At 48.2% G+C, this 27,381-nt stretch overlaps 1 protein-coding gene across 8 annotated transcripts in view; it reads left to right on the top strand.

Annotated features, from left to right (window-relative positions):
* Positions 1 to 27,381, top strand: part of vps13c (vacuolar protein sorting 13 homolog C) — a 70,635-nt gene that overhangs the window by 14,301 nt on the left and 28,953 nt on the right. For 6 of the 8 annotated variants that reach the window (XM_061704642.1, XM_061704617.1, XM_061704669.1 and 3 more), the window contains 33 exons: positions 372 to 546; positions 622 to 684; positions 3,266 to 3,407; positions 3,477 to 3,577; positions 4,185 to 4,327; positions 5,489 to 5,702; positions 5,807 to 5,921; positions 6,105 to 6,241; positions 6,353 to 6,482; positions 6,991 to 7,108; positions 8,933 to 9,065; positions 9,366 to 9,438; positions 9,577 to 9,671; positions 9,745 to 9,898; positions 10,852 to 10,925; positions 11,003 to 11,062; positions 12,888 to 13,041; positions 13,562 to 13,678; positions 14,348 to 14,451; positions 15,678 to 15,845; positions 17,375 to 17,679; positions 17,752 to 17,902; positions 17,961 to 18,081; positions 18,152 to 18,288; positions 18,361 to 18,529; positions 19,790 to 19,869; positions 19,976 to 20,035; positions 20,613 to 20,772; positions 21,351 to 21,470; positions 21,553 to 21,656; positions 21,728 to 21,895; positions 24,519 to 24,823; positions 25,728 to 25,875. In XM_061704642.1, the coding sequence (XP_061560626.1) occupies positions 372 to 546; positions 622 to 684; positions 3,266 to 3,407; positions 3,477 to 3,577; positions 4,185 to 4,327; positions 5,489 to 5,702; positions 5,807 to 5,921; positions 6,105 to 6,241; positions 6,353 to 6,482; positions 6,991 to 7,108; positions 8,933 to 9,065; positions 9,366 to 9,438; positions 9,577 to 9,671; positions 9,745 to 9,898; positions 10,852 to 10,925; positions 11,003 to 11,062; positions 12,888 to 13,041; positions 13,562 to 13,678; positions 14,348 to 14,451; positions 15,678 to 15,845; positions 17,375 to 17,679; positions 17,752 to 17,902; positions 17,961 to 18,081; positions 18,152 to 18,288; positions 18,361 to 18,529; positions 19,790 to 19,869; positions 19,976 to 20,035; positions 20,613 to 20,772; positions 21,351 to 21,470; positions 21,553 to 21,656; positions 21,728 to 21,895; positions 24,519 to 24,823; positions 25,728 to 25,875 (4,498 nt within the window). The remainder of the gene's footprint in view (positions 1 to 371; positions 547 to 621; positions 685 to 3,265; positions 3,408 to 3,476; positions 3,578 to 4,184; positions 4,328 to 5,488; positions 5,703 to 5,806; positions 5,922 to 6,104; positions 6,242 to 6,352; positions 6,483 to 6,990; positions 7,109 to 8,932; positions 9,066 to 9,365; positions 9,439 to 9,576; positions 9,672 to 9,744; positions 9,899 to 10,851; positions 10,926 to 11,002; positions 11,063 to 12,887; positions 13,042 to 13,561; positions 13,679 to 14,347; positions 14,452 to 15,677; positions 15,846 to 17,374; positions 17,680 to 17,751; positions 17,903 to 17,960; positions 18,082 to 18,151; positions 18,289 to 18,360; positions 18,530 to 19,789; positions 19,870 to 19,975; positions 20,036 to 20,612; positions 20,773 to 21,350; positions 21,471 to 21,552; positions 21,657 to 21,727; positions 21,896 to 24,518; positions 24,824 to 25,727; positions 25,876 to 27,381) is intronic. The other 2 variants (XM_061704626.1, XM_061704634.1) reach the window with 2 other exon arrangements.

The following is a 27,381-nucleotide window of genomic DNA, read 5'->3' as shown; positions in this document are numbered from 1 at the left end:
TTTGCTCACTTGAAAAGTGGGTGGCTTCAAACAAAAGGTGCTCTGTTTTATGTCAGTGGCCAATCCTTGAATGCCCCCTAGAAGTCATTAATGTTTTAGCTTTTGTCTAAAATGCTAGAGACTAATTTTGAGCTCCAGCACGCCCGCGACCCGAGTGTGGATAAGCGGTCCAGAGAATGGATGGATGGAGTACACAAGTAGATACAATAAATGAACAAGTCATGTAAATGGACACATTGCTCCATCTTGCGATCGGATCAGTGATCGGTTATCGTTTTTTTAAACTTGCTGATCCGGTGGTTGGTGATCGGCCCCAAAAATCCTGATCGTGTAAAGCCTAAACTTTCACACTGTTTTTGCCCGTCCACTAGGTGGCATTACGCCTTCAGCAGCATTTTGGAGGTTCATGTCCGCCGGTCCAGCCGCATGTGGTCCTGGTCCAACATAAGACGGCACCGCCGGCACCTCAGGACCTACAAGACTGCCTACAAGACCAAAGTCCTGAGCCAGAACAAGTTGAGCCCCGACGCGGAGTGCAACCTTCAGGTCCAAACACTCAAAACAAACAAATCATCTTTTGAGAGATTTGGACTTATTTGGTCTACGTTATGCTTCTACCAGGACTTGGAGAAAGTTCTGGACGTGTTCAGTATCACCTTGGCTCGACAGCAGGTCCAGATGGAGGTATGCACAAATAGAATTGGTAAAATACAAATCCAAATTTTGAAAAATGTGGACTTATAGATAGATTTCAGGGTCCATAATACTCAACATTTTTTGTATTGCAATTATAGCTATACAAAATTATATGTATAAATTATGGTTTGTTGAGATTTGTGTAGCCGTTTTTCGACATTCTGTTTCAGGCAATAATTTGAATAAAAGTTCCAAGTACTAAATCACTTTCTAGTTTTATGCTTTTATACCCCCCCCCCCCCCCAAAAAAAAAAAAATATATATATATATAAAAGAGAGAGAGAGAGGCATATAAATTGGATAAATCAACTTGTCAATAAAAATGAGTTTGTTTTCCTCTGGTTGAAAGTCATTTTTCTGATGCTGACCATATATTTACTAAATACAACGGCTAACCACCGCAAATGCAAAATTACTAGAAACAAGCCCAATGAATATTATTGAATATAATATCCTCCTTGAGCCGTCACATTATCGTGGTAGAGGGGTTTGTGTGTCCCAATGATCCCAGGAGCTAAGTTGTCTGGGGCTTCACGCCCCTGGCAGGGTCACCCATGGCAAACAGGTCCTAGGTAAGGAACCAGACAAAGCACGGCTCAAAGACCCCTTACGATGACGACAAAAAATGGACTCTGGTTTCCCTTGCCCGGACGCGGGTCACCAGGGCCCCCCTATGGAGCTATGCCTGGAGGTGGGGCTCGAAGGTGAGCGCGTGGTAGCCGGGCCTGCACCCATGGGACCCGGCCGGGCGCAGCCCGAAAGGGTGACGTGGGTTCCCCTTCCCATGGGCTCACCACCTGTGGGAGGGGCCATAGGGGTCTGGTGCAGTGCGAACTGGGCTGTGGCTGAAGGCGGGTACCTTGGCAATCCGATCGGCTACAGAATCTGGGTCTAGGGATGTGGAATGTCACCTCTCTGGCAGGGAAGGAGCCTGAGCTGGTGTGTGAGGTCGAGAAGTTCCGACTCGCCTCCACGCACATCTTGGGCTCTGGTACCAGTCCTCTAGAGAGGGGTTGGACTCTCTTCCACTCTGGATTTGCCCACGGTGAGGGGTGCCGAGCAGGTGTGGGTATACTTATTGCCCCCCCCGGCTCGGCGCCTGTACGTTGGGATTCACCCCGGTGGACGAGAGGGTAGCCTCCCTTCGCCTTTGGGTGGGGGGACGGGTCCTGACTGTTGTTTGTGCCTATGCACCAAACAGCAGTTCAGAGTACCACCCTTTTTGGAGTCTTTGGAGGGGGTGCTGGAGAGCGCTCCCGCTGGGGACTCCATCTTTCTGCTGGGGGACTTCAATGCTCACGTGGGCAATGACCGTGAGACCTGGAAGGGCGTGATTGGGAGGAATGCCCCCCGCCGATCAGAACCCGAGCAGTGTTCTGTTATTGGACTTCTGTGCTCATTGGGATTGTCCATAACAAACACCATGTTCATGTTGTAGCATAAGGGTGTCCACACGTGCACTTGGCACCAGGACACCCTAGGTCGCAGTTCGACAATCGACTTTTTGGTCGTATCACCGGACTTGCGGCCACCAGGTGGTGAGTTGGCTCCGATGGTGGGGGAAGATGCCGGTCCGACGTGGCAGGCCCAAACGTATTGTTAGGGTCTGCTGGGAATGTCTGGCGGAATCCCCTGTCAGAAGGAGTTTCAACTCCCACCTCCCACAGAACTTTGCTCATGTTCCGGGGAAGGCGGGGGACATTGAGTCCGAGTGGACCATGTTCCGCGCCTCCATTGCCGAGGCGGCCGACCGGAGCTGTGGCCGTGAGGTGGTCTGTGCCTGTCGTGGCGGCAATCCCCGAACCCGTTGGTGGACGGCAACGGTGAGGGTCGCCGTCAAGCTGAAGGAGTCCTTTCGGGCCTTTTTGGCCTGTGGGACTACTGTGGCAGCTGAAGGGTACCGGCTGGCCAAGAGGAATGCAGCTTTGGTGGTCGCGGAAGCAAAAACTCGGGCATGGGAGGAGTTCGGTGAGACCATGGAAAAAGACTTCCGGACGACTTTGAGGAAATTCTGGTCTGGAGGGGGAAGCAGTGCACCATCAACACTGTGTATAGTGGGGATGGGGCACTGCTGAGCTCGACTCAGGACGTTGCGAGCCGGTGGGGAGAATACTTCGAAGACCTCCTCAATTCCACCGACACGCCTTCCCATGAGGAAGCAGAGTCTCGGTTCTCTGAGGCGGACTCTCCTATCTCTGGGGTTGAGGTCACCGAGGTGGTTAAAAAGCTCCTCTGTGGCAGGCCCCCGGGGTGGATGAGATTCGCCCGGAGTTCCTCAAGCTCTTGATTTACCGGTCGATCTACATTCCTACCTTCACCTATGGTCACGAGCTGTGGGTCGTGACCGAAAGAACGAGATCCCGGATACAAGCGGCCGAAATGAGTTACCTCCGCAGGGTGGCTGGGCTCTCCCTTAGAGAGAGGGTGAGAAGCTCTGTCATCCGGGAGGATCTCCGAGTAGAGCCGCTGCTCCTCCGCATTGAGAGGCGCCAGATGAGGTGTGAAGAAAAATAATGTCATAGAAATATCGTTATAGTTGAATAATTCCCCTCTGCCGATCTTCCTCCAGGTGGTGCGCTCTGGGCAGAAGATCGCCGCAAAGAAGGCCTCGGGCAGCCAGAAGCAGGGAGGCGGAGGATTCTTTCGCAGCTTCTTCGGCCGCAAGCCCAAGAAGGAGGAGCAGGAACTGGAGGAGAACAAGGAGACCGAGGGTCGGTGGAGGCTACGGAACATGAACCGATTCGGTGTTGCCGTGGCGACCAATCTTTTATGTTCCTCAGGCTCAGCTTTGGATGGCATCATGACAGCGGAGGAGAAAGAGAAGCTCTTCACCGCCATCGGATACAGCGGAAGCTCTCATAACCTCACCTTGCCCAAAGAGGTTGGTAGCGTCGCGAGTTTGGCACGCTCGGTCATTACATATCCATTCCATATTTCATTTTGACATCAATTAATATACATAGCGAAATAAACCAAAACGTGACCCCAGTTTTGTGACATCGACACCGTTAACATAGCAGTTCCTCTGTTATGCTCTTATTCTGAAAGACAAAGTACACCACTTCCGGCAGCGGAAGTAGCTGACTTAGCCATCGATACACGTAGCTTTCACTGATAAAAGTCACGTAAAACACTAATAATGCATTCTGGTTCAAAAAACGCATTCTGGTTCAAAAAACGCACTTAAAGTAGACTTGTGTCTCGCTAATCACTTTGTCATTGACGCACGCAGCCGAATGAAACTTTAATTAATCCTGTACACACGATAGCTACCGAGTCAGTCGCGCAATCTTCTTCCAGCCAGCGTAACATACGTACAAGTCATGTGAACTGGACGCTCGAGTAACAAATATACAAATGAATGCGAACGTAATAAAGGGCTGAAACAGGCGCTGGGCGGACCCTATTGAGTCCCCCTTGGGTAGGAACGGTTGGTCGGTGGGTGCTGGAGCAGCACAAAAACCCGTGTCTTTGTGTGTGGTGTGCAGTATGTCGCCGTGGTGGTCACCTTCCAGCTGTTCAGGACCTCGGTGACGGTCAGAGATCAGCCCCACGTGCCGGAGATCCTCCAGGTCCAAATGATCCACCTCAGCACTGAAATCTCACAGAGACCAGGAGCCCAGGCCCTCAGGTGCGTGCAGAAACGTTTTCAGTCAAATTGTTGTTTTTACTAATGTGTTAAGAGTGAGGCCGAAGTGTGCACTACTTGACAGTAGTGGAGAGAGAGAGAGAGAGAGAGAGAGAGAGAGAGAGAGAGAGAGAGAGAGAGAGAGACCCCCCGTATTCCTTGGGGGAGTCCTGTGGGGGGTGCTTCGGGAGTATGGGGTCCCTGTACGACCGGAGTCAGAATTTTGGTCCGCATATCCGGCAGTAAGTCGGACTCGTTTCCGGTGAGGGTTGGACTCCACCAAGGCTGCCCTTTGTCACCAGTTCTGTTCATAACTTTTATGGACAGAATTTCTGTTGGCTTCATCGAGCCGTGACCTCCAACTCTCACCGGAGCGGTTCGCAGCCGAGTGTGAAGCGGCTGGGACGAGAATCGGCACCTTCAAATCCGAGCCCGTGGTCCTCAGTCGGAAAAGGGCGGCGTGCCCTCTCCGGGTCGGGGATGAGATCCTGCCCCAAGTGGAGGAGTTCAAGTATCTCGGGGTCTCGTTCACGAGTGAGGGAAGAACGGAACGGGAGATCGACAGGCGGATCGGTGCGGCGTCTGCAGTGATGCGGACTTTGTATCGGTCCGTTGTGGTAAAGAAGGAGCTAAGCCGGAAGGCGAAGCTCTCGATTCACTGGGCGATCTACGTTCCTACCCTCACCTAGGGTCACGAGCTGCGGGTCGTGACCCAAAGAACGAGATCCCGGATACGAGCGGCCGAAATGAGTTTCCTCCGCAGGGTGGCTTGGGCTCTCCCTTAGAGAGAGGGTGAGAAGCTCTGTCATCCGGGAGGATCTCAGAGTAGAGTCGCTGCTGGGGACGACCCAGGACACGCTGGAGAGACCGTCTCTCGGCTGGCCTGTGAACGCCTCGGAAACCCCACGGAAGAGCTGGAGGAAGTCTGGGCTTCCCTGCTGAGGCTGCTGCCTCCGCGACCGGACCTCGGGTAACCGGAGGGAAATAGATGGATAATCTCAAATATTGAAGTAACAGCTAAGTAGTACAGTAGGACAAATTGGTAATCACATTGACTTTCAAAAGCAAATTGGCTGGGCCATGTCTTTAGTCTAATTGCTGAAATAATATGAAGGTGACCCACATGAAGGATGCGCAATAAATGCTGGGCTGGGCTTTCCTAAGGGTGGAGGCGTCCCTGCAGCAGTGGAGCGTGACGGGCTTGGAACAGCGCGGCGGCGTTCCGTCTCTCATCTCGGCGGCGGGCGACCCGGCCTCGGCGGGCGACCCGGCCTCGGTGTCTCTGCTGCGCGTGGCCTTCGAGCTGGCGCCCAACGACAGCCGAGCCAATTACGTGGTCAGGGTCCACTCGCAGCCCGTGCAGATCATCTACGACGCCGTAAGCCGCTGCGCAAACCACATCCGCCTCGGTGGCCTTGTGCGTGCGTCAATGTGTGTGTGTGCGTGTGTGCGCGCGTGCGCTCGCGTGTTTGTGTTGTCCAGATGACGGTCAACAGCCTGGCAGAATTCTTCAAGACGGGCAAGGGGGTGGACCTGGAAGTTCTGACGTCAGCGACGCTTTCCAAACTGGAGGAGATCAAAGAGAAGACTGCGGCAGGTCCGTGGAGGCCGCGCCCGCGCCGGCACGTTAACCTTGCGCCCAAGTGGCGACGGTGGCAGCGCTGTCGCCTCTGCCTCAATTTGAGCCCGGAAGCCACGTCGACCACTTTTTGTGCGCTGATCGTCTTGACAAACGTTCCAGCTGAAATTCCGAGTTGATCTTGCGGCGGCGTCTTTGCAGGTTTGTCTCACATCATCGAGACCCGCAAGGTTCTGGACTTGAGGATCGACCTGCGTCCGTCGTACCTTCTGCTGCCCAACTCCGGCTTCTACTCGGACACCTCGGAACTCATCGTTGTCGACTTTGGAAACCTACAGGTGAAAACGGACACACGGCAGAGTAATTATGTATGTTGATTGGAACGCGTGCATGGATGTGTGCGTGTGACTGTTTGTTTGTGTTTGTGTGTGCACGCGTGTGCGTGACAGTTTAACAGCGTTGATGAGAACGTGCGCTCGTCCTCGTCGTCTTTCTCTTCTCTGGAGGAGATCATGGACCGAGCGTACGAGCGATACTGCGTGGAACTGAGACGAGTTCAAGTACTTTACAGCAAGTCAGGTATTGACACACACAGGCGCACACACACACACACACACACACACACACACACACACCTAGACTGACGCAAAACAAAAGAAAATGAAAGAGTAGTGGTGCTTGTAGTTGTGATAACAGTGGTCATGGTCGTAGTACTAATGGTGATAGTTATAGTAGTAATGGTGGTTGTAATTGTTGTAGAACTAGTAGTAATGGGGTGGTAGTAGTAGTGATAGTTCTATTAGTGGTAGTCATAGTTGTGGTGGTAGCTGTCATGGTCGTGGAGTTGTAATCGTAATAGTGGTAGTATTAGTGGCACGAGTAGCGGTCACAATAGTGGTAGTCGTAGTAATCGTAGTACTTATGGTGGTAGTAGTTAGTGGTGGTTGTCAAAGTTATGGTGTTTTTTTTTTTTTTAATAGTAATATTTGTAATAATAGCACAAATGGTGGGAGTTTTGGTCACAGTAGTAGTAGTCCCCCGATGATAGTTGTGCTTTTTTTTTTTTTTTTTCGCCGGCGGCATTCAGGGGACGAGTGGAAGTCGGCCCGCTTGCAGAACTCGTCGCGGCAGCACATCCTGCGGCCGCTCCACTTGACGCTGCACTTGTCCAAGTGTATGGTGGACAAGGACGCCAGGATGCCCAGGTACACGCAACGCCGTATTTTCGTCAAGTGTGTTCGTTTGGCGACGGCTTTAGAAAGACACGTAATGAGGAACAGCCGCCAGCGGGTGGCGGCGTCGCATCCATTTGGACTTGTGATCAGCACAGCTTTTGAGTAGAAGACAAAGATTAGGCGCGCAGTCGCCAACACGCCGGAAGACGGGCAAGCTGTGGCACCTGACACTCAAACGCAGCATGTATGTGGTTTCATTTTCATATCAGTTGATCGGTGAAGACACGTAAAAACAACAACCTCAATTTGTGTTTCGTGCGTTTTCTCTGGGTAAACGTCTCCCATGCTGAAACAGCCACGCTTCGAGTCCTATATTCAAAAGGTTCTTGATTTCAAATTGTAGGCATTCATCGTAAAGGCAATCCTTCTTAACCGAGAAAAGGGTGGTGGCCCATTGTAACATGCGTCTTTTGATCACGGCAAAGACACAAGGACTGGGGTGATGGTGGAGCGTCTGAAACAGGATGGTACAGCACACAGTTCTGGTAGCCTGCAAGTCCTCAAGGGTGGGAAGGGGGGTACCGACGATTTTTTCCGGCAGTCCTGATTGTTCATGGCAGTCAGAGTTTGTCCTTTTTTGTGGCGGCACCAAACCAGACTGTGTTGGATGAACGCAGGACCGAGTCGATGACCGCTGTGTAGAACTGCCTCAGCAGCTCCTGCGCTTCCGTGCTTTCTCAGAAGCCGCAAGAAGTACATCCTCTGCTGGGCCTTTTTGAGGACGGAGTTGATGTTGATCACCCACTTCAGGTCCTGAGAGACTGTAATTCCCAGGAACTTGAAAGTCTCGACGGTGGACACGAGGCAGCTGGACGGCGTGAGGGGCAGCTGTGGCGAAGGATGCCTCCTGAAGTCCACAATCATCTCTACAGTCTTGAGCGTGTTCAGCTCCAGGTTGCGTCGGCCGCACCGCAGCTCCGGCCGCTCGACTTCCTGTCGATGTGCAGACTCGTCACCGTCTTTGATGAGGCCGATGACTGCGGTGTCGTCTGCAAACTTTAGGAGTTTGACAGCCGGGTGCGTTGAGGTGCTGTCGTTTGTATAGAGAGAGAAGAGCAGCGGAGCGAGGACGCATCCTTGGGGCGCCCCGGTACTGATAGTGCGGGTGGATGAGGTGGTGTCCCCCAGCCTCACCTGTAGTGTCCTGCCCGTCAAGAAGATGGCAGGCGAGATGCTGAGCTGGAGAAGCTTGGAGGAAAGGAGTTCGGGGATGATGGTGAACAGAGCTAAAGTCCATGAGCAGGATCGTCGAGTAGGTCCCTGCGCCGTGGATGTGGTCTAGTATGAAATTCAATCCCATGATGACTGAGTCATCCACTGACCTGTTTGCTTGGTAGGCAAACTGCTGGGGGTCCTGCAGGGGTCCTGTGACGCTCTTGAGGTGGTCCAACATGATGCTTTCAAAGGACTTTGTGACCACAGATGTCAGGGCGACAGGCCTGTAGTCATTCAGACCTGAAATTGCAGGTTTCTTGGGGATTGGGATGATGGTGGCGCCGATACGATCGCCCGAATACGGTCACTAGTTCCAGAGATCTATGGAAGATCTGTGTGAAGACTGGAGCGAGCTGGTTCGCACAGACTTTGAGGCAGGATGGGGACACGAGGTCTGGGCCCCCCGCTTTGTTGATCTTTTATAGTTTGAAGATCCTGTTCATGGATGGTCAACGCGGAAGTATGTAAGTATATTTGTTAGCCCGTTTATTGTGTTTTGCATCGTGTGTTAGCAATAAGTAGTGGACCTTCGTAAGGCAAAGTTATGTGCGGTTTGGCGAAATTAATATTGTGCCGCAGGTTGAAGGTTTCGGGCGAGCTGCCTCTTCTGCACGTCAAAATGTCTGATGAGAAGATCCAGAAGGTTCTGGAGCTGATCCACAGCATCCCGCTGCCTCGCGGGCGCTCCACACCCTCGACGCCTGAAGACAAGGTACAATGTGAATTTGGTATTCATTCATCTCGTTCCATTGGAAGTTGGATTCACTGCCAATAATATTAGAGGGTGAGGGATTTATTTTATATCCATTTCATTTTTTAATTGGTGAATTGATGTTGCAAATTAATTTTAAAGTTTCTCTTTTTATTCGGGCAGCCTTGTTGACCATATCTGCGCTCGTTGACCGTATCCGGGCGACCGTATCTGCGCCCGTTGACCGTGTTCTGGCGACCGTATCGGGGACGTGTTGACCGTGTTCGGGCGCTCATATTGGGCCCTTGTTACCTGCCGCAGGTGCCGAATTTGGCCGAGTCACGACCGCAAGCTCTCAACCTTCAACCCGCACTCTTCAGCGTGGCTGAGCCAGGTAAGATCGACTCAAATAAAACTTTATTTGTATAGCATGTTTCATACATTAAAATGAGGCGAGATGTGCTTCACAAGAAATTCCAAACTCAATGATGGTCCTGGTCCTAATGAACCTTGATCTTATTCCGCGCGTCAGATTCAGACGCCAGCGAGATGTCGCCGGAGGGCGAGAAAGAGCGCTGGGCTCTGGAAGAGCTCACCGACCTTCAGTTCAAGTTCGAAGTTCGAGAGGTCTGCAGCGGTCTTTTGCCCGGGTTCCCTCGAGTGCGGCTTGCTGAAGAATGTGTACCGGTGTGGCCTTCAGGTGCTGCTGGAGCTGACGCGGCAAGCGAGCCGGGAGAAGACTGTGCTCGCGCTCAGCGTTCGTCAGCTGGGAGCCCAGGGGAAGATCAGGACCTTCGACATGAGCGTCACGTCGTACCTCCGGAGAATCACGCTGGACTACTGCGACGTGCCCGGTTAGTAACTGCGGTGGCAAAAAATCGACGCACCCCCGTTCAAATGCCACCTTTTTGTCACGTAAAAAAAAATGAGACCAAGATAAATCATTGCCAAACGTTTTCCACCACTGTGACGTACAACGCGTGCGACTCAATAGATTTCTTTGTCGTTCGTTTTTGTCTATTCGAGAAGGGTTGCGTAAATAAGCAACAGCATGGTTACACAAGTGTACACATCCTCTTGTACGGAATAAATGAGAGTATGCGAGAATCTTTTTATTTCAGTACTCATACATGATATAAATCAGGGGCGTCAAACTCATTTTATTTAATTTGAGCTCAAGTGCGCCGGTGAGAGAGTCGTTAGCTTCTGTGACCGATTTATGACCCTGCGCTTTTCGGTATGACCCACAATGTGTAGCGCAATTAGCACGCCAGTCAAACTGTGTTCTTAACTTTTTACAAAGGAAAATAACAAAAATAGTGTGGCGATAGTGAAATCGTGCATTTCTTTGCACTTTTCTGGTACTGCATCCGTCAACAATCACCTCCCGATCCCCTTCTTCCCTTTATTTCGAAATCAGCAGTCTTTGTGAATAGTTAAATGCTGCCGAATGGCTGGAGGGCGAGTTTTCGACTCACCAGGAGCAGAATAAAAACAGAAACGCCCAAGTCAAGTCAACGTATCACTGGACCTACTGGAACCACTGGGCATTACAGCACAACCTGGTGGAACCACTCAACATTACGGGACAAGGTCAAATGAATGTCGTCATGATTCTGATACGATTTGGACGATTCTGTACCAATCTTGGGCGGGCCGGATTGAAATGATCAACGGGCCGTAGTTTGCCCACCCCCCTGGCTTAGCTGTTAGGGTCATTCTAACCCTTCCAACGACTGCTACTTTCCACGCACAAAGCAGCGACATATACAAACGTGACATTGTTTCTCAAACGTGGATGTTTCAGACGGCGCTCCTCTTCACCTGATCAGATGCTCCGAGGAGCAGAGCTCCGACCTTCTCAAGGTTGACTTCGTCAAGGTGAGTTAGCCGGAAATTGCTCCCGCGTCCGCTCGGAAGCTGAAGGTGGCGCCGGCCGTCCACGTTTGTCCCCGCAGGCGGATCTCGGCGGGCCCAGCTTCCGGACGCTCTTCGACAACACCGAGCAAACTCTCAAGGTGGGAGGAGGATTTTTGTCGTTGTCTCCACATTAATTTACTACTGCCACTACGACGACAACTATCACTTTAATTACTACCACTGCTGCTCCTACTACGAACCCTACCACTACTATTACGACTAGGGATGTCCCGATTCAATATTGCAGCCTTGAGTTTTGGCCGATACCGCCAATAATTATACATACGCAAAGATCATTTTACACTTGAAACTATGCGAGTCTCGGGATGCACATGTCATGAAAACAACGAGTCCCAACCTGGGAACAATGAGTCCCTGCAACTTATCATCACGGAATACAGATACAGTAATCCGCCGCTATATCGTGGTTTCTGGTTGGTGGGTCCGAACAAAGAGAGGGGATGGGGGAGCTGATGGCAAGAGCCAGGAAGCAAGACGAGTGCGAAGAACCAAGACCGAGGCTGGCAGCGGGAGTCGGGGGTTAAATACCCATGGGGCGCGTTCAAAGAGGACCAAGGATCAGACAAGATCACCCCCATCAGCTTGAATCTAGTCTACAATTCTGACCCATAAAATGGGTTTCAAATCATATAGTAATATACAATACTCCCAACGTTGTACTCTTTAGTCACAGGTCAAGCATATAGAATGACTGTTTAAACTTTAGTCTTGGCAAATCAACTGCTTATGGTTCAAATCACATTCCATGCTGCTTGGATTTTCAAGTCAGGACAAACAGTTCTCAGTCTGGCCACTGCACCGGGTAAAGTGGACACACTGACGCACACCTCAAGGCATACATTTGGAATATTTCTGCAGAGTTTGTGAAATGGACTGTGAGGGGGCTTCTCTGATGTGCAGACGGAGGTCATTCCATAACGTGAGACCACTCTAACCCTTCTGAGTAAGGGGGCCACATTGCCACCAAATGCAACAGGAGTATCATGACTAAGTACGACGACAATTTCACTGTTAAACCCTTTCTGGACAAAATAGAACATTTCAACAAAGCTAGTCGACTAATCGACTCGTCGACGACGGTTATAGGTTGTCGGCGACTAATCGCCAGTCAGGTGTTTTGGACACGGACAGCTCCCCGAAAAGGCGAAAGCTAACGCAAGCTGTATGTTCTCACCACCAAAGCCCTCCTTTAACAGTCCTTTAACGTCATACTATTCTTATAGACTGTATGTAGCAAGTAACGATCCTGTTGTGTTCCATTTAGTTGTACAGTAAGCTCCAACTGGGGTGATCGTTCAACAGCTTCAAGCACGCTCAGGGAGGGCAGGTGAACGTGCGTCGCACGCTTGCTGCAAGCAAGGCAGGGTGCGTCTACAACGCAGGAACTTGCGTACGCAACCCGCGCTGCGGCAAATTAACGTGATCGATTTATAACGTTTTTATGACTGTGATAAGCCTGGATGTGGTCATTTTTAATTCCATTTTTATTTTAGTCGTTTAATTATTTGTTAAAAATCTACATAAAGTCCCCTGGATGGTTTTCCTATCTGCAAATCTGAGACTCGATAAGAGAATCAAATGGTATTGAAAATGGAATCGGACAAATCTTCCCTATTCCCAGCGCTAGCGCCACTTGCTGGGAGTGAAAGGAAATGACGCAAGATGTTACAGGAAGTCGTAGGAAATCCTGTGATTTATTTTCTTTTTTTTAAAATTGTTTTTATTTATTTATTTATTTATTATTATTATTTTTTAAAATTGTATTTATTTATTTATTTTTAACCATCCCCAGTATGACGGCGGACAGGGATGTACCGAAGGCGCCAATAAAACTCACCTGGGTGACACCAGTAAGGCGGGCTCTTTCTATTGACCACAAGGTGTCACTGTGCTGTGTACCAGGTGGAGTTTTCCTCCCTGGACTTTCTTGTTCACGCTGAAGCGTTGCTGTCCACCGTCGACTTCCTGTCCAGCGCCGTTCCGCAACAACTCCTTTCCAGGCGCAACGCCTCGGCGGACGCCAGGAAGCTGACGGACATAGGCCGGGGCAGGACAGGTGAGCCCGCAGTCCAGAAACGTGAGATTATTCAGGGGTTTTCCTGGCTCAACTTGCGAGCTTCATGTTGTGCGCATCATGAAGCGCCATAGACATGCTACCGGAAATGAGCACAGATGTTACGGTCAATCTAAAACTTCAAACTACGGCTACTGTAATGGAATGTAAAATGTAGCGTTGCTTTCAAAAAACAAAACAAAGTAGAGGTGCACCTTTTAATCGACCGCTAATTGATGATCAAATTTGTCGAACCGTTTTGTAATCGCTTATCAAATTAATCGACGACAGCTTTGATCATCGGTTCATCGCTTGGAGACCTTGTTGAACTTCAAATCCTCCCTAATTTCAGCCTCTCATCAGGAAATAGTCTCTGGTTTCTGTATGAAAACAGACGGATTATCTTAGTTTTTCCCCAAAAAGACTTTTGCAAACATCTGCTTTTACTTTGGATATCAGCGATATAGCAGGGGGGACGCTGCATGTCGTTTTTGCCCCCATTTTTTGGTTTCCTCCCCCCCAGCGTCCAAAGGCGCGAAAGACGCGGACGTGTTCAGCTTCAAGTTGCTGGCCGTGCTGGGATGTTTCCACGTGGAGCTTTGCGACGGCCCGAGCAGCATCGCCGACGTCCGAGTGCAAGGTACCCAAAGACGAAGACCTCACGGAAAGCCGTCCTTCCGGCGCTGCTCCTGCATCCTTGAACGTCGAGGCTACTAGTTAGTCCCCCAAAAATAAAAGAATTAAATCCCCACCTGTGCCGTCAACCTTCACCACAATATTGCAAGAATGATCGTACTGTGCGAGGTCAATACCGTGCTAAAAGCCAACCGTGCGATTTAGGTATCGTTACATCCCTACTAGTACTAGTAAGTCAAATGTGGCACGAGTAGTGGAAAAAAGGTTACTAGTAAGACAGTGGTTCTACTTGGATTGTCTAACTAGTGAGGACAAAGAGTGTACATGGACCTTAAAATGGACATTGCGTACAGGCTCAAACAGCTTTGCTAAAAGGCGCACTAGTGGAAGGAATAACGGTGTTTTACTCCTAAAATAATTTCCTCTCCTATTGCCACATTTGAAGTATACAATTAAACCTTACTAGTAAACTACTGTGCTGCACTAGTAACACCACTTGGCCCAAATGCTAGGCATGCGTGGCACCCTAGCCTCATCAAGCAGATGGAATACACACGTCAAGGATGGCTTTCATTTATTTTTGTTGATGTGAAATCATTTTACTACTATTGATTTTTCTGCATTTTTAAATGTTTTTTTTCCTCACACTTGGCCGACTGTCGCCGCCCTGCAGGCATGGACGCGTCGGTGCTGGTGCAAGCCAAGCAAACGGAGGTCTTTGCTCGCCTCCGAGACATCGTTGTCACCAATGTCAACCCTCAGTGCATTCACAAAAAGGTCCAAAGCTTTTTTTTTTCCCCCCCCGAAAATTGGGTTATTGAAATGTGTTTATTCTAATTTGCTTGAATGAAATTATTTAGCTCGTTCAGTAATTGTTTGTCTAATTGAATTGTACTTTAACTCAATGCCACAGAGTAAACGTGTCTTTTCACCGACTATGTAGCCTCGCAAGCTACTGCTAGCACGAACGGTTGGACGTAAACACGCCGCCGCTCTGTCGAATCGTGCTCTTAACGTGGGTGAAGTCATTTCATTAAAAATAAAGTAATTTTATGAGCGTAAGTTAGCACTCATTATTTCTGTCATGTTGAAATGTTGGTTTGACCTGACTGATTAGACGACATGACCTGACTTAGAGCAGCGATTTCCAACCTTTGTGGAGCCAAGGAACATATTTGACAATTGAAAAATCTCACGGCACACCAACAAACAAAAATGCCTCCATCTTGCGATCGGATCGGTGATCGTTTCTTTCAACTCGCTGATCGGTGGTGAGCCTAGTAAAAATAAACCTTAAATTTGGATTTAAACATTTTCACTGAGGTAGCAGCGCTAATATCGGCAGGTGGGGCATTGCAGAGTACTGGAGCCCGACTAGAAAATGTTCGAGAGCCTATGGACCTCTTTCTGGATTTCAGGGTCACCAAGAGACCAGCGTTTTGCGAGCGTAGGTTTGGGATGCCCTGCGTGACGAATGCAGATAGTAATGTTGAGTGACGAGCGACTCGTCTGCACTGTGACAGCTCGACGTAAACTGATCTGTTGAGTGGACGTTCCCTGCCTTCATGCTGCCATCTACTTTGTAAGTTCCTGTAACGTTTAGGATGGTTTCCAAGGTTCTTGAAACGTCTAGAAAGCTCTTTAACAATTTTCCTTTGCTACATTAGTGCGGAATCTGTCTGGAATGCAAGGGAAACAAAACATGGTCAGGTCAGGAAAAAACAAGTTTAATGGGAATCATTATGAATTTCTTCGTTTTCTAGATGAAAGCAAATAGGAAATAACATCCACTGACCAGAGACAGAAAAATGTCAAAATTTTGTTTTTCACTGCGATCGGTTCCTATCGCGTACGAATAGCAGGGTTCCACTGTATACTATTTTACATTAAAATGTTTTTTCTATCTGCAAATTAGCTTTACAAAAATTAGCCCCAAATGTATTTTCTTGTGGTGTCTGATGCAGTCGTATTTGTTTCTGTATGTATTTGTTCATTTATTTTAGGCGGTGTCCATCGTGGGCGAGGAGGTGTTCAGCTTCAAGCTCTGTTTGTTTCCCGGGGCCACCGAGGGGGACAGCTACGGTGACACGTCCAAGGTGGACGGGAAGGTCACCCTGCGCCTCGGCTGCATCAAGATGGTCTACCTGCACAAGTTCCTCATGTCGCTGCTGGTCAGACAACAAACACGCACAAAAAACAAAAATTTTTGCTTGGGGCAAGTACAGTACTTAGGTTTTATACATCCTCAGTATGCAAACAATTCAAGTATAACCTTGAGGACATCACGAGGACACTCTAACCCATGACTGGTGTTAGTCCCTCAAAAGGATCCTCACTGTGTAAACATGTTTTTGTATCGTTACACAACGGGCCGAAGTGACCTTAACTCTTCTGTTGCTGGTTCATCTTAGTTCATTCTACCAAAATACAGTAGTAGGTAAGGTATGTAGGAATATGGATATGGTTGGGCAGGGTAGCCTTATAGTGGAGGGAGGTAGTGTGGAAGGTACGTACTTTGGTCGGTAGGTAGTTGGGTAGGCCAGGGAGGATGATAGGAAGACAGGTGGGTAGTTAGATAGGTAGGGGTGGTAGGAAAATTAGTAGGGTGGGTAGGAAGACAGGTGGTGGGTTGTATCTGACTTCAATTAACGTTCCATCCCATCTCGAACAAGGTCGCTAAGCAAGTCCTAAGGAAGGTAAGGTACGTAGAGTGAACGTTAGATAGTTGGGTAGGTAGGACAATAGGTGGAGTAGGTAGAAAATAGGACAAAAGGTAGGCAGAGCAGGCTGGAAAGGCACGAAAATAGGTACTACCCTGTCCTAAGAAGATAGGACAGGGTAGAAAGACTTATACCGTGGGTAGGTAAATGAGTCAGCAGGTACATGGTAGGTAGGGTAGAATAGGATAGCCACAATTGCAACCTTGTAATGGACCACCAGAACCACCTCGATGACCATTAGAGCCTGTAGTAGAACATCTAAACCTGTACACCTTGTTGATCACCTGTCGAACATCTAGTCCCATATAACCTCCAGAACCATCTTAATAGCCATGTTTACAATCTTGTAATGGACTGCTGAAACTTCTGTGGTCACCCCGAGGAGCTGCAGTAGACCATCCAGATCCGTATAACCTTCAGAACCTTCTCAATAGCATGTTCAGAACTCTGTAATGAGCTACTAGCACCTCCTTGCTCACCATTAGAGCCTGCAGTAGAACATCTAAACCCATCAACCCTCTCGAACCGACTTAAAGCCATGTTCACAATTTTGGAATGGACTACTAGAACTTCCTTTGTCACCACTAGGGCCTGCAGTAGAACATCTAAACCCATAGAACCGCCTTACTAGTAGTGTACAAAATCTAGTAATAAACCATCAGGACTAAGTAACTAAGCCAATAAAACCTCCTTAGTACTCACTACAGCCTGCTGCAGAACATATAGACCTGTAGAATCTCCAGAACCTTGTTAATAGCCATGTTCACAAGCTTGTAATGGCTTCCTTGGACCTCCTCTGTCACCGCAAGAACCTGCAGTAGAACATCTAGACCCCTAGAATCATCTCATTGTGCATTCTGTGCTGTGCTCTTGCAATCATCTGAACAGGAGGCCCACTTCAGTGCTGAACCGTCTTTTATAGCCGCCTCGCTATGTCGTCTGCGGAGGGCTTAATCTCGTGACGTTTGTCTTCTCCTCAGATGTTTGCGGGCAACTTCCATACGGCCAAAGAAGCGGTGAGCGCAGCCACGGCCCAGGCGGCGGAGAAGGCGGCATCCGGCGTGCGGCACTTGGCCCACAAGAGTTTCCGCCTGTCCACGGACATCAGGCTGAAGGCACCGCTCATCGTGGTGCCGCAATCGTCCACCTCCCGCAACGCTGTCCTGGTGGACCTCGGCCTCATCACGGTGTCCAACAGCTTCTGCCTCATGCCCGCCCAAGGATTCTCACTACCCGCCGTGGTGGACAAGATGGACATCAGGCTCACGCAGCTCAAACTCTCCAGGTAGCTGCTAGCGTCTGTCGCAAGACACTAGAATCGGAAAAGGAATGCCGCTAACAGTTCCGCCCTCCACAGAACCACCCTGAGGAGTGACTCGTCTTTGAGCCCGGACATTGAGATCCTGGAGCCCATAAACGTAGAACTTTTGGTCACCAGAAACATGGCCTCATCCTGGTTCACCAAGATTCCCGGGATGCACGTGCAAGGAGTTTTGCGCTCCCTGAAGGTAAGCCCAATAACACTTTAGTGGTGTGGCGTTGACGATGCGACCGCGTGTCCACCAGGTGAGCGTGGGGGAGGAGGATTTGGGTGTGCTGATGAAGGTTCTGCTGGAGAACATCAGGGAGGGAAGTCAAGAGCACTCCAACGTGAAGGACGACAACAGGGCTCAAGGTGACTTGCAAGGTATAATGGGACATGAAACCGAAAACCTTATTGGAACTTTTAACAATTGGGCCACTCTCTTCGTCCACAGAGAAAGTAGAGCTTGGCAAGCGGCACACGACGGTGGCGCCATCACGACGAGGTAGCGGTGGCGTGGAAGATTCTGTCACTAATGGCGATCCCAGTGACAACACTGTCAACATCCTCATCAACTTTGAAATCAGAGAAGTAAAACAGGATCAGGAGGGGCCTTGAGGTGCTCAGAGGTTGGTGACATGTTGACTTCGGTTGTTCTTGAAGGTTCTGCTCAGCCTGAAGAAGAAGAAGGTGGACAGCGAGGTCGACGCGGAACGTCCTTTCCTGGTGTTCCAACTTGCTCACCTGGGCATGGACACTAAAGTGAGAAAGTACGACACCTGTGCCACCACATACATCAACAAGATGACGCTCACCTGTCTGGAGTTCAAAGGTAACATTGGGACGTCCTTGCCCTCTAACACCGTTCTCTATTCCCATCCTACAGCAGTACCTACCTACCTACCAATTGTCTCACCTGCCTATTTACCTGATTATCCGCCTACCAATTTGCCCTACTTATCAGGGTTATAATAGTTTTGGATTTTCCATTATAGTTGGTATTTATTTCGTTTTGACTTTTTCAAACATAGTTAGTTTTAATTTGTTTTTAGATTTGTTTCGGTGTGTTAGTTTTTATTCTTCCATCCATCCATTTTCCTCCGCTTATCCGAGGTCAGGTCGCGGGGGGGCGTAGCTTTAGCAGGGAATCCCAGACTTCCCTCCCCCAGCCACTTCATCCAGCTCTTCTGGGGAGGATCCGGAGGCCTGAAGAGTTTTTAAAAAAAAAATGTAAATTATTTTTTTGGATTATTATTATTATTATATCTGCTCTAAGTGCTAGAGGACTCTGCATCTTTTTGCACAATTGTTTTTTTGTCAATGTCTTTATGTCTCCAAAGTGTTCTGTAAATTGTACTAGAGCGGCTCCAACTACCGGAGACAAATTCCTTGTGTGTTTTGGACATACTTGGCAAATAAAGATGATTCTGATTCTGTTTTTTTTTTTTTTTTTTTGTATTAAGTTTCTATTAGTTAATTTTTTTTCAAAAATGCTTACTTTTAGTTTAGTTTTTATGAGCTTCAGTATTAGTTTTTTTTTTTTTTTTATTCGGGGTACTGGAAACATGTATGAAATGAATTGTCAAAGATGAAAACAAAGGACATTTTTGCTATAGTTATAGTTAGATTTGCAAGCACAAAATGTCGTTTTAGTTTGTTGTTGTTTTTTTTTTTTTTTAAACAACATTGTCGTTTTTATTTTATTTCGTTTGTTTTTTGATTACCGTACTAACCTTGGTACATACGCTACCTACTTACCGACCGGGCTTCCTTACCCACATGCCTCCCTACCCTACCTGACTTAGCTAACTGCTTATCTTCCTACCTACCCTATATATCACCCTACCAACCTACCTGTCTTTCTAGCTTTCCAACTGCACAAATCCTCCTACCCAACCTACCTATTTTCCGACCAAACTACCCACTGAACTATTTGCCTATCACCCAACTAACCCTACCCAGCCTATGTACAGTACAAGTCTTACTGCCCTCCCCTCCCCAGCAATTTTATCGATCCTACCTACCTATCAAAGCTACCTTACCGACCATGTTCTTATCTCGGTTCATGTCTGTCTTTAATGTTGTGGTCTAGACTCCAACGGGGATCCTTTGTGTCTGCTTAGCTCATCGGCAGAGTCTGGAGCCGAGCTAGTCAAAGTCCAGTACTTCAAGGTCGGGACATCACAGAATTTACCGTCACACATGTGAAAACACCAAATCCAAATCCATTGTGGGAAGTGGAGTCCTGATGTGTGCTATGATTCTTGATTGTGTTCAGGCTGATCGCCACGGTCCAAACTTCTCCAGTGTGTACAAGAACACAGAACAGATGATCAACGTGAGTCGCGCACATGAAATTTCAACTAGCTTCCTTTCAAAAGTGTTCCCATAATGTCTGCAAGTGATGCATCCAATAACACGCAGTCATAGAAGTCCCCAGAAGTTAATGAAGGCAACTGGACTCTTGTTGGTTGTGAAAGACATTTCACCATTAATCCAAGCACTGTCACGCAGGCACTGTAATTACATATGTCAAACCAGAATGGCCCTTTCGAAACAGAGGAGGGTGGTCTTCCGCCATCGCTGATCATCTGCTTACGACATCTGTCCCCCGAAGATTGTTTCACTCCACGAATAAGCTTCTGTGGGTTCCTATGACCTGGATGACTGAGAATCTACACAGACAACTAGATTTAGTTCAGGGGTAATTTATCAGTGGTAGAACTTGCGAGAGGTCCAGGAACGTTTGGGGTGGCCATTTTGACTGGAACTTGACCACTAAATGTCTGCAAGAAGAGTCCAGTTGCCTCCATTCGACCTCTGCGGATTACCACGGCCTGGATGACTGACAATCTGCACGCACACCAAGTCTTCATGATGCAGTCCTTCCACCTTCACTTCTGCTTGTCCTCCAGGTGACCTTCACCTCCCTAGACCTCATGCTGCACACCCAAGCTCTCCTGTCCGCTGTCAACTTCCTGTCGGGGGTTCTGTCTTCAGGCGGTGGCGTGGCGTCTCCTGAAAGGACGATCCGGCTCAAGACTGAAGATGACAAAATGACAGCCACGAAGTCCAGTAAGTTTGCTCGCGTGCAATCCTCAAGGTCCACGTGTGATGTCATTCGGGACCTCTCGCCGTTCAGTGACAACAAGAAGTCAACTCCAGTTGTACATTGACTTACCAGTAAGGATGGTTATCGTTAAAGGGGAAGGAAATGTAAACATTTTGGGGTAAGAATAAATTGTATGTGCTCCCGCTAGTCTAAAGGTTATTTTGATCGATATTGTGCTTTGGAAATCAGAATTGAACAGATAAATGAATAAATTTTCACTAGTCTAGTCGGTCCGTGGTACCTTGGGGGCCATTTGGTTTTCCTTCTGATGTAGGAAAACAAAAAAATGAGAAACAACCTTTATTTTCTTTTTTATTTTGAAGTATGTAAACAAAAAAAACAGGAAATGACTCCTCTCTTATTCCTTTCAATGATATAATTAAGTACGCGGCAAATAGAATTCAAACTTGAAGGCACGTAGACCAGAAGGAGCGGTACTACCTCGCTGGGAACCGGGAACGGTGATTTCAGTTACGAGTGTGGTTGCAGAATTAATTCAAGTCGTAAGTCAGGGTACCGCTGCATTTCCATTTCCTACCAGACGCGTCTGCGTCACCAGAGCTTGGCGAGATCATCGATTTGAAAGTGATGGTGGCTCTGGGGGCCTTCAACGTCCTGGTGTGTGACCAGAGCAGTAACATAGTGGACATCAAAATCCAAGGTACCAATTCCGACCAGGTGGACCCCTCAGAGATTCCATTCGGTTGTACGTGGTACTTTTATGGACTTTACGTGTCCTTCAGGTCTTCACGGATCCCTGTTGGCGCAAGGACCTCAAACTCACATGTCGGCACGCCTGAGGGACTTTGTCGTCCTCAACGTGGATCCTGCCAGCATCCACAAGAAGGTCCGTCCCAACTTGCACCGGGTATTTTTAAAATGAAGCTGAGTGATCCTGTATCTTCTGACCGTCTTCAGGCCATCTCCATCGTAGGGGACGAGGTGTTCAGTTTCTCAGTCAGTCTGACTCCCAACGCCACAGAAGGCTCCGGGTACGCAGACACGTCCCAAACGGACGGACGGGTCAAGCTGAACGTGGGCTGCATCCAAGTGGTCTACCTGCACAAGCTGGTCATGGCGCTCCTGGTGCGTGTCCATCTATCTACTCTATCAATCTACTCTACCTACGCTTATCTACGTACTCATCTACTTAAGCCACTAACTCTCCCTACCTACTCGATATACTCGACCTATTCTACGCTATCTACTCTACCCTCTCGACTTTTTCAGTTGAGTCTATCTAGCTATCTACTCTACAGTGGGTACGGTAAGTTTTACCAGATAACTAGCAAGCCTTTATTGCTCAGTGACTGTTTTTCTCGATGTCTTTCTGTCGCCAAAGTGCTCTCTGTCAATTGACTGTCTGTTGTCGTACTCGAGCGGCTCCAACTACCAGAGACGAATTCCTTGTGTGTTTTTTGGACATACTTGGCAAAATAAAGATGATTCTGATTCAGACCCACTTAAATGTTATACTCTTTGTGAAATTGCAGCCATTTGCTAAAATCATTGAAGTTCTTTTTTTCTTCAATAATGTTCACACAGCACCCTATATTGACAGAAAAAAAACGGAAATCTAGAAATATTTGCAGATTTATTAAAAAAGAAAAACTGAAATATCACACAGCCATAAGTATTCAGACCATTTGCTCAGTATTTAGTTGAAGCACCCTTTTGGGCTAATAAAGCCATGAGTCTTTTTGGGAATGATGCACCAAGCTTGTAATGCCTGGATTTAGGGATCATCTGCCATTCCTCCTTGCAGAGCCTCTCCAGTTCTGTCAGGTTGGATGGTGAATGTGTTGGACGGTCATTTTCAGGTCTCTCCAGAGATGCTCAATTGGGTTTAAGTCAGGGCTCTGGCTGGGCCATTCAAAAACAGTCACGGAGTTGTTCTGAAGCCACTCCTTTGTTATTTTAGCTGTGCACTTCGGGTCACTGTCTTGTTGGAAGGTGAACCTTCGGCCCAGTCTGAGTTCCTGAGCACTCTGGAGAAGGTTTCCGTCCAGGATATTCCTGTACTTGGCCGCATTCATCTTTCCTTCGATGTCAACCGGTCGTCCTGTCCCTGCAGCTAAAAAACACCCCCACAGCATGATGCTGTTGGGACTATATTGGACAGGTGATGAGCAGTGCCTGGTTTTATCCACACATACCGCTTAGAATTAAGGCCAAAAAGTTGTATCTTGGGCTCATCAGACCAGAGAATCTTATTTCTCATCTTGGAGTCCTCAGGTGTTTTTTAGCAAACTCCATGCGGGCTTTCATGTGTCTCGCACTGAGGAGAGGCTTCCGTCAGGCCACTCTGCCAAAAAGCTCCGACTGGCGGAGGGCTGCAGGGATGGTTGACTTTCTCGAACTTTGTCCCATCTCCCGACTCCATCTCTGGAGCTCAGCCACAGTGATCTTTGGGTTCTTCTTGACCTCTCTCACCAAGGCTCTGCTCCCCCGATCGCTCCGTTTGGCTGGACGGCCAGCTCTCGGAAGGGTTCCGGTCGTTCCCAAACGTCCTCCATTTCAGGATTATGGAGGCCACTGTGCTCCTTGGAACCTTAAGTGGAGGAGACATTTTTTGTAACCTTGTCCAGATCTGTGCCTTGCCCCAATTCTGTCTCTGGGCTCTTCAGGCAGTTCATTTGATCTCATGATTCTCATTTGTAAGGTTCTATATAGACAGGGGTGTGGCTTTCCTAATCAAGTCCAATCAGTATAGTCAAACACAGCTGGACTCCAATGAAGGTGTAGAACCATCTCAAGGATGGTCAGAAGAAATGGACGGCACCCGAGTTCAATATATGAGTGTCACAGCAAAGGGTGATATTTCAGTTTTTCTTTTTTTAGTAAATTTGATTGTTTTTTTTTCTGTCAATATTGGGTGCTGTGTATACATTAATCAGGGAAAAAAATGAACTTAAATGATTCTAGTACTACAACAAAGAGTGAAAAAATTAAGGGGGTCTGAATACTTTCTGTACCCACTGTACATACTCTCGGAGGTGGACTGGGACAAAAAAAATCAGCCCTGGCATTTTTGACTTAGCAGGGCTCGAGACTGCGACCGAATTTGTCCTTTTTTTCAGCTGGCGTGATTAAAAATGTCACCTTCTTGCACTCGCGCGAGTGCATGTTTTTCACCGTTTGCCGTAAACAACATTTTGAGACCCTCAGCACTTGTCTGTTTCTCTGAGTTTTCCCCGTTGTGCAAAATCTTTGAAATTGCCACAAATGCATCATGACGCGACCTACGTGAGGACGGGGCCGTATTTACTTTGTAAACACGGCGCGTCGTGTTTGTGCGCGTGCGCAATATGACGTCCTGTTTTTGTGCGCATGCGTGTGATGTCACGGACACATTCCGTCCTCGTGAGAGTCGCATTTGTTTTTATAACGTGAACGGCTACGTAAAAAGGTCAGCTTTAAGGGGGTCATGGCCTGCAGTGTGACCGTAGCCTGAGATCTGCCCGGTGGGCCTGATTGCCAGTCCACCCATGCCTCCTCTCCTCTATCTACCTGCTCAATCTACTGTACTTATTTGATCTACTCTACCGAGTCAACTCTACCTACCCACTAGACTGCATCTACTCTACCTACTCAACATGCAGTGTCTACTCTATCCATCTACCCTTTCTACTTTTTTTCTATAGATTCCATCTGGCTAATCTACTCTACTGTATCTATCTGAGGCTGATGTTTTGGGTGTTCCCTATAGAACTTCACCAATAACTTCCAGACGGCCAAAGCGGCCGTGACTGCGGCGACCGCTCAGGCGGCGGAGAGGGCGGCGTCCAGCGTTCGGGACTTTGCTCAGAAAAGCTTCCGTCTGTCCACGGACATCAAGCTGAAAGCGCCTCTCATCGTCATCCCCCAGTCGTCCACCTCCTACTGCGCATTGGTCATGGACCTCGGTTTGATCACCGTTTCCAACGCTTTCTCTCTGTTACCCGTTGATGGATGCCCTCTCCCAGCTGTGGTTGACAACATGGACATAAGGCTAACGCAGCTCAAACTGTCCAGGTCAGTCATTGCGTCAGACAGAAGACGGAGGACATTTGATCAATCTACTTGGGTTAATAGACTGGACACTGTACAGTACACTATACTGCCGAAGGTATTGGCTCACCTTGACCGTGACTCCCATTCTAAATCCATATGCTTTAATATGATGTTGGTCTACCTTTTGCAGCTATAACAGCTTCAACTCTTGTGGGAAGGCTTTCAATGAGGTTTGGGAGAGTGTTTATGGGAACTTTTGACCATTCTTCAAGTAGCACATTTGTGAGGTCACACACTGATGTTGGATCAGAAGGCCTGGCTCTCACTGTCCACTCAAAACCAACCCAAGGGTGTTCTATGGGGTTGAGGTCAAGAATCTGTGCAGGCAAGCCAAGTTCATCCATACCAAATTCCGTTATCCGCGTCTTTATGAACCACCAGTTCTGGGTGTACCCCACCTCTCGCCCAAGGTTAGCCAGGATGAGCTCCAGCACGCCCGCGACCCTAGTGAGTAGGCGGTACAGAAAATGGATGGATGTGTTGATGAACCTTGATTTGTGCACTGATGCACAGGCATGTTGGAACAGGCACGGGTAATCCCCAAACTGTTTGACTGTCCAAAATCTCTTGGAATGCTGAAGCATTGAGTTCCTTTCACTGGAGCTCAGGGGCAAATATTTTGGACATTTCCAACTTTGTGGGAGCAGGTTCGAGATGCCCCTTTCCTCTTCCAACATGACTGTGCATCAGTGCACAAATCACAGTTCTTAAAAACACGGATAAACTTGAGTGGCCTGCACAATCCTGACTTCAACACGATAGAACACACCTGAATTTTGTTATGTTTTGTACAAAGACAATAAATAATCTTGAATGAAGAGAGGACAAAGATGACTTTTTAAATCTCAAATTGGTTGTCCATCAGGAACTGTTTGGACCCCTCTTCGGGTGGAATCTCTCGCGAGCTTCTAGAACCAGTAAACCTGAACTTGAGAGTCAACAGGAACTTGGCCGCATCCTGGTACAACAAGATGGCTGCCCTGGAGGTGGACGGCGACCTCAAGCCAATGAAGGTGAGATGGGCTTGGCCACTAGGGTCAGTATCTGAGGGATGAGGATATTTACGGTGGGGTATAGGGGTCAGTTTCAGGAAAAGGAGAATCAGTTTTGGGGGGGGGCAAGGCTGGAGACTGAGCTCTGTCAATGGGTGTTTTTCAGTGTCAAAGAAAGTTCCTTCTCAGCATTTCCTAAGATTGAATGGAGGCAACTGGACTCCTCTTACTTGTTGAAGACGTTTCCCAGTTCATCCAAAAGGCTTCTTCAGTTCGAAATGTCAGATGTCAAGTCTTCGTACTTATTTTTTTGCCGGGTATGTCCCCTGGGGGTGGTCACAAGGGGGTTGTTGTTGCCAGGTGTGTTTGTTGAATGAGTGTTTTGGATATCAACTGGTCGCATACCTTCTTGATGGCAAACGATCTCGTTAGTGTCCCCCTTTACCCATGGTGTGAGACAATCTTTGGGGGAGAAATGTCAGGACATTGTTGTAAGCAGGGGGGCAATTGATGGCATAAACCTCTGTTGTTTGGGGCGGGCCTTTCTAGTTTGACATAGATGGCTTCATTCAAACCAGCAGTCCTCCCTGTCCAGAATTTGGGCATTGTTGTCCTTTTATAAGAACATCCTGTCGGGATGCACGATAATTATCGGATGGATATTTATCTGGCTCATTTGAGGAATTATGACGTCAAATCAATCAATCCGAAAACATTGAAGGTCCAATATTTTCCCAACTCGACTTTTTCTAGTATTTGGGATGTAATATTGTCTCTGTGGTGCCTCAGTAAACGTGAAATATGAATTAAAACTGTCAACGCATTTCTGCGTTCCAGACGTTTGTCTGCCGAGAGGCCTGAAAGCAGCTCATTGTAATTCCTCGAGCTTATCTACATCGCCTAGTGAGGATCTCCGCCTACCTCTCTGCTCCCGAGCCAGAGCTGTCTACACAACAAACACCTGTGCTCTCACGAGTGGCTCTTCTAGCCAAATATGGACGAAGCGGATACAAAACCGCCTTTTCTGGACACTCGTTTCACAAAACCTAGGGGTTTTTTGAAATGAAATGGACAATTTTATACCATGTCAATGTTAGAGAGTCACTCTCTGGGGGTTGAAAGGAGACAAAATATGGGACCTTTCAAAAAGACAAATGATGATAATAATCCAAGCATGAAAAGGAAAAGCCAGTGAAGCGAGAGCAGTACTTTTGCTGTCGGTACGTCTGGGTGTACAAATCAAGTGCTCTATTGAAAACAGCCAATCAATAATCACGGCGCTAGACGACCAACCCTGAACCATCATTGAGGACGCTGACGTTTGTCGGCTAGTAAACCACTCGGAGCCACGGTTTGTACTATTTTTCTGGTGCACGTTTGCCAGCAAAATCCGACGTGATTGCGGCACTCTGTACACTGATTGATGGAAGTAAGGACATAAACTTCACTACTGATTTACGGACGTGTGACGTTAGCCCTGTTAGCTTGCTAGGTCTGACCGTGCAGTGGCACATCTAGAAGGTGATT

The sequence above is a fragment of the Phycodurus eques genome, chromosome 2 (assembly GCF_024500275.1).
Source record: "Phycodurus eques isolate BA_2022a chromosome 2, UOR_Pequ_1.1, whole genome shotgun sequence".
In the NCBI taxonomy this organism is placed as follows: domain Eukaryota; kingdom Metazoa; phylum Chordata; class Actinopteri; order Syngnathiformes; family Syngnathidae; genus Phycodurus; species Phycodurus eques.
The sequence above is the reverse complement of the archived record's forward strand: the minus strand, read 5'-3'. Positions and strand labels throughout refer to the sequence as shown.